At 35.1% G+C, this 6,458-nt stretch overlaps 1 protein-coding gene across 2 annotated transcripts in view; it reads left to right on the plus strand.

The window, feature by feature from the left end:
• Positions 1 to 6,098, plus strand: part of LOC115445039 (proton-coupled amino acid transporter-like protein pathetic) — a 34,911-nt gene extending 28,813 nt beyond the window's left edge. The window contains exons 1-5 of one of the 2 annotated variants that reach the window (XM_030171119.2): positions 15 to 601; positions 1,447 to 1,587; positions 2,281 to 2,553; positions 2,867 to 3,415; positions 3,735 to 6,098. In XM_030171119.2, coding sequence (XP_030026979.1) covers positions 1,508 to 1,587; positions 2,281 to 2,553; positions 2,867 to 3,415; positions 3,735 to 4,149 — 1,317 coding nt within the window. In that variant the 5' untranslated portion in view covers positions 15 to 601; positions 1,447 to 1,507 and the 3' untranslated portion in view covers positions 4,150 to 6,098. Of the gene's footprint in view, positions 1 to 14; positions 602 to 1,446; positions 1,588 to 2,280; positions 2,554 to 2,866; positions 3,416 to 3,734 lie in introns of those variants that run through there. The other variant, XM_030171118.2, reaches the window with a different exon arrangement.
• The last annotated feature ends 360 nt before the right edge of the window (positions 6,099 to 6,458 follow it).

Genomic DNA, 6,458 nt, shown 5'->3' on the forward strand with positions numbered 1-6,458 from the left:
GTAAGTGATATTGTTTCAATAATTCAAGATGATCATTAGAATCACGATAACGGATCTAGTTTTAACTGCATTCTACATGTTGTCCTAATGAATGGTGCTACGTTTGAACGAGTTTATGTTTCTTGCTTACTACCTTTTAGTTCAGAACCAACATAAAGCATGCATCACAGCTTAACCTCATTTTCGTACAGTGAGTTGATAATATCGAATTGTGGAATACCTACAATTACAGATTAAGTAGAAATAATAATACTTATTGCAATTTTTGTTCAACAGGATTTTGAAAAGAAAATTTATTATAGATCGTTTCTATTATAAAAATATATACATCTATATTTGGTATCAGACGCTCAAAAATACTGAGCTGATGAGAGAGTTGAGGGCGAGCTAGTGGGCCGAGCTTGATGTACCCTCGAAAGTTTTTTAATAATAATTTTTTCGTGGTATTTTATATTGTATGTTGACTGTTAAGTACTTGCTCCTTATAACGAGCTATAAAGCTCGAACGCCGTTCGGAGATGATCCGGGAAGACGTGTGCTGATTCCTCGAGATAAAAGTCGTTCGACGACCTTGATCATCTTGCAATGGACTTATACACCGGTACATCATTCCATTTTTATGGTTTCAATTTTGTTATTTTATATTATTGTTTGGTAATGGTAAATTTTTTTAAAATAATTCTACAATGAGTGATCCATGCCTTTTTTACAGGTAAAATTGGACACTCGTGCCTAATCTCTGTTCAGGCTCGGGATTGGCTCCAAATATAATGTTTTGTACAAATTTGATTTAGCTTTATGTCCCTTTAAGATATTTCAAAATCTGTAAAAGTGTATCTATATCCCAAAATAGTATATAATAAATATACCGTATGGCAGATTCGAATACAGATAGTTAAATAAATTAATAACATTAGTTTTATTTGGAAAATTCTGTAATGTAAAATTAAACCATCCTAACGTAAAGCTGTATTAAATTTAAAAGTAGAGCCTATTTTTTGTAAATGCCAAGTCTTAACAGAGTGTAGCGCGCACAAATTTTAAATATTTGGCATTGATACTGTACTGGAGACCATAACAAAACACACTACACATAAAAATACTCACACATAAGTTAAACTTTTAAATTATAGTTAACTTTAATGTTTGATTGCCACAGACATCCGACAAATTAGTTTTTGTGCTAGAGCAAAGCAAATTAGCGCCCCGAATCGCGTTCGCGTCAACACTACGACTCACCCGTTTGTTTCATTTTGGCTTGAAATGTGGCGCTTTGTATGTTATCACCACCTCTAGAGAACAGTAGAGGGTATGCTTAAATTCGTATGATTTTGTTACTACACTTTAGAACCGACTCACTTCTAACCTATCTACATTATTTATTTAGTTCTGTTAATGGATCGAGCTAAACATAAGCTATAACAGTATTTGCTAACGTATCCACAGGTATAAAGTGGACCCAAATGAAATCCCCGTGGAACAACAAGCGGGGTCCACCCTGCCCCTCATGGAGATACCGGGACGTGACATAGAGGCGGATGAAGACTATAATCCATTCGAACATAGGAAACTTGCACATCCAACATCGTAAGTAGTTATTAATATATTTATAATACTTTGTAAATCTATATACATAAAAATGAATGTCTATTTTCCTTGGTCATCGTATCACGAGTGAAGGGATAAAACAATTTCGCTAATTCTTTTTTGGTTGTGTTAATTATTGTAAGGAGAAGTTGTTTATTAAAGAAAACATTAAGGAAGTTGAGCAGAACATGAGAAAAATTAAGAAAACTTAGCGACAATATTAACTTTACATAACTTTCAGCTGTTTTAAATAACTGTCAGCGATGGACAGAAAGCGCGTTGCAAATTCATAGTTTATAAAAATGGTGTCTTGATAATTATATCAGCCCTGTATTATATACTTGCCCACTGCTGAGCACGGGCCTCCTCTACTACTGAGAGGGATTAGGCCTTAGTCCACCACGCTGGCCTAGTGCGGATTGGTAGACTTTACACACCTTCGAAATTCCTATAGAGAACTTCTCAGATGTGCAGGTTTCCTCACGTTGTTTTCCTTCACCGTTAAAGCGAACGATAAATTCACAAAGAATACACACATGATTTTAGAAAAGTCAGAGGTGAGGTGATGATTTTAGAAAAGTCAGAGGTGTGCCCTTGGGTTTTGAACCTGCGGACATTCGTCTTGGCAGTCCGTTCCACACCCAACTAGGCTATCGCCGCTATAAGTCTGATAAATAAATGTAATTATTTCAGAGATATGGACACCCTCATCCATTTGCTGAAGGGGTCACTTGGTAGTGGTATCTTGGCTATGCCCATGGCTTTCCGAAATGCTGGCCTATACTTCGGCTTAATAGCCACTTTTGCTATCGGAGGCATCTGTACTTATTGCGTCCACGTGCTTGTGAAAACTGCTCACGAGCTTTGCAGGAGAATGCAGAAGCCATCACTTGGATTTGCCGAAACAGCCGAAGCGGCTTTCTTATCTGGGCCGCCATCTATGCACAAATTTTCGCGACTTGCAAAGTGAGTAGCCTTTTGCTTAAGATATTTAGTATTATTGATACTACAACACAATTTTGAAAACGACTCCTCTCACATGTTACTCTATTCCCGTTTTAAAAAAGAAGTTTTTAAGAGCAAAAATATTGTTAAATTTGATTTATCAGACATTTGCTACATTTTGATAAATAACAATAATTATAATAATACATAAATTAAGTAAACTTTACGATTTTAAACGTGGGTAGGTTCAGTGTCTCTGGGATCTTTGACTAACAATCGTATTCGCCGTTTTGTTTGTTAATTGAGAAATAAAATAAAATAATTTATTTTACAGGGCCATGGTAAACTGGTTTTTGGTGGTCGACTTGCTCGGATGCTGCTGCGTTTACATTGTATTTATTGCTAAGAATGTGAGTCAAGTGATCAACAACCACTTGCAAGGCACCGTTTGGTATGACATGGACATCCGAGTGTACATGGCGATGCTTTACCCCTTCCTCATTATGATGAATCTGATCAGGAATCTGAAGTACTTGGCGCCATTTTCTATGCTTGCTAACGTTTTGGTCGGCGTTGGAATGGGAATCACTTTTTACTATCTGTTCCAAGACATTCCGAGCCCGAGCGACCGTGATGCGATGGCTGATTTTTACCGTTTGCCTACATTCTTTGGTACCGCCATCTTCGCCCTTGAAGGTATTGGCGTTGTGATGCCCCTTGAGAACAACATGAAGACTCCGACTCATTTTATCGGCTGCCCTGGAGTACTTAACACTGGCATGTTTTTCGTTGTTTCCTTGTATGCTTTTGTTGGATTTTTCGGCTACCTGAAGTTTGGCGATAATACAGCGAGCAGTATTACGTTAAACATGCCAAATGAATTGTAAGTCGTCAATATTATTTAATCTATTAGTAAGAATTTTCTTTCTTCGAGAACTAACGAACTATACTGTTGAATATTGTCCAGAACTAAACACTGTCCATCTAGATTCTAGGTACTATTAGATTAATAACTATATATACCAATTTGGTTGACAAATTAAATTGTTCAGTATAGTTTTTACTAATCATATGGAGCCCAGTACAGAACATTTTGGAACTCGTTGGAATATTTTTTTAGAACAAGAAAACAACAATCACTGATATTTACTACATTTTTGATATTTTCTATGTAAATAAAACTGTTCTTTGTTATTTTCTAGATTGGGAGAATCCGTTAAACTGATGATCGCCGTCGCTATATTCTTCACATACAGTTTACAATTTTACGTACCGATGGAAGTAATCTGGAAGAACGTTCGTCATTTGTTTGGAGCCAAGAAGAACCTTGCCGAATACAGTATCAGGATTGCCGTTATTACCATGACGGTTTGCATAGCTATCGCTATCCCCGATCTGGGGCCGTTTATCTCCCTCGTGGGTGCTGTATGCTTGTCCTTCCTCGGACTCATATTCCCAGCCGTTATTGAAACAGTTACTTTCTGGGACCGACCTAACGGCCTCGGACGCTTCAACTGGGTGCTATGGAAGAACATCTTTATGATTTCATTTGGTATCGTCGGCTTCTTGACGGGTTCTTATGTCAGTATTCTCGGTATAATTCACGGTGAAGAGTAAACGTAAACTGGCAAACCATTTCATAGACTTTAAGGCTCCATCAACAAGATTGTAAGGGCTAAGAATAATTATACTAATTTTGCTTTTTTATTTTTTTGTAAATTCAAACCAATTGAGTTACTTTAATGCTCAAATAACTTGTTTGATGTTTCATATTATGCTCACACGTCATTATTTTTTTACATTTTATTTTGTTGAATTTATAGATAAATATCTAGTTCACGTACAGAGCAGGTTGTGTTTTATTATAATTTGTTTAGCCCCGAAATTTTGTAGCCATTTTTAGATTTAAGTGAATTATTATAAATAATACTATACCTAATTTTATGTAACTTTACAAATGTGTGAGAATTTTTCTAGTGCATTATTGAAATGTGATACAACTTTAGGTTTAAAGAAAAGGCATTAAATGATTTATTTTTTCAAAATGATATCTGTTTAGATAATGGACAATATTATAAATATTCTAAAACATTTTAGGTCCATGTCATAGCTTGCCTTGAAAAAAAAATGAAAAATGTGTTACTATTTTGGGGTTACATTGTAGAAGCATTACTTGTGATTCTATGGCATTTCCAGTACCAAAAAAACTACCTGCTTAAGTAGTGTAAACATGTCATATCGAGCTTTTTTTAGAAATTGTGAATTAAAGCATTTAAATTGTAGGTATCTTTAGATACACTATTAAGATCAATGGTAAAGATCTTTTACGTTTAGTGAGATAATTTAATATAGAAACTCAAAATAATCATATTGGTAATAATTTCCCGAATATGAAATACCAATTTACCTACTTTTAAAGACTGGCTTTATTTTTTATTTTATTAGATTGACACAAAAGCTGTATTGTCCACGGTCGATTTAATAATTGTCTCAAAATTGGTGTCGATTCAATATCTATAAGTAGCTAATGTAATCTGAAGAGTTACTCTGTTGAGCTCTATTTTGGTATTTACATATTTTTGTACAGAAATTGTCTGATAGGAATTGGAAATGAAACTAATACTGGTAAACGGTTAACAGTACGTAATAAACATCACACTAAAACCTGACTATATTTTCATTAGACACTGGAGCGATAGAGTAGCTTTGTAAGTATGTTCCTGTGTATACCTACTAGCTCCTGGTTATTTATTATATACTGCACTTTATGAAGTATGAGTAATAATAAGTTTATGTACTGCACACTAACAGATTGCGTGGGTGAGAAAAGCGAATGATGAGTGCGCAGGAGGGCTAAAGATGATTTTGTCTCATTCGGGCCTTTTGCCTGGCAATATACGGGAGTCATTTTTGGTTTGTTTCCTATATGTGAGTGTATTATTATAATAATTATCTTGCCGGAGTCCACTCCGACAAGTAAAATGATCATTGCTTAGTTTAAGCTCTGCACTCTAGCGAGTGCGAGACGGATAGTGATCTACATTCAGCGATGAATAAAAAAATAATATAATTTCTTTAGTAATAATGACTTAACAAACCACTGTAATAATTTATGTGCGTATAAATGTATACAATTTTATAAAAATGTTCACGTAATGTTTTAACAAACGTCGTAAATCGAATTGTTGTCAATTTAGATTGAGTGGATAATAATGAGGAAACTTAAAAAAAATAATGTATTTCAAGAATTTAGGTACTATTCAGAATCTAGGGAAACTGTGTTTAATGTTCTTTTCGCCTACCAAGACCTCAATAGCGGTTGTTTATTATTGTACCCTATGAAACTGTAAGCCGCAAGCATTCCTATCTTATAAAGGGACGATGGGTGAAAAAGGAATTAGACACACTACCAAACCGAAACCTACGTAAATAGATGACTTAGAAATAAACATTAGGAAGTGATTCCTAGTAGAAAAAATTGCGAGTAGTGCCTACCAATATATTATGTACATACGTGTTTAAAGTGGTTGTTTTGTTACAGTATTAAATAAATGAGCGTTAAGTGATATCTGTGTTTTATTTTGTGTTATAATACTCACATAGGTAGATCCAATGAGGATAATATATATACATATGGAAAGGTAGGTCATTCGACAAACCAGCAGTTGATCAATTTGGCAGTTAGATTTGGCAGTTAGACAACTGTCACTTACCTACATAGATTTTTTTCGAGATGTCCTATTTCTGCTAGCCTGACAAAGGTCATCTTATACAAACACAACGGAGTTTTGGGTAAGCGCTTTAGGCACTCGCAAAAGGGTGAAATTAAGTGACTGTCCTGAGGGCAACATTCTAACGTGTTATGGATCTTAGTCCCAAGACGGCCGTAATCAAAGACTGCGGTGTTTTTTAACGTTAAATACAAA

The sequence above is a fragment of the Manduca sexta genome, chromosome 27 (genome assembly GCF_014839805.1).
Source record: "Manduca sexta isolate Smith_Timp_Sample1 chromosome 27, JHU_Msex_v1.0, whole genome shotgun sequence".
Classification (NCBI taxonomy): domain Eukaryota; kingdom Metazoa; phylum Arthropoda; class Insecta; order Lepidoptera; family Sphingidae; genus Manduca; species Manduca sexta.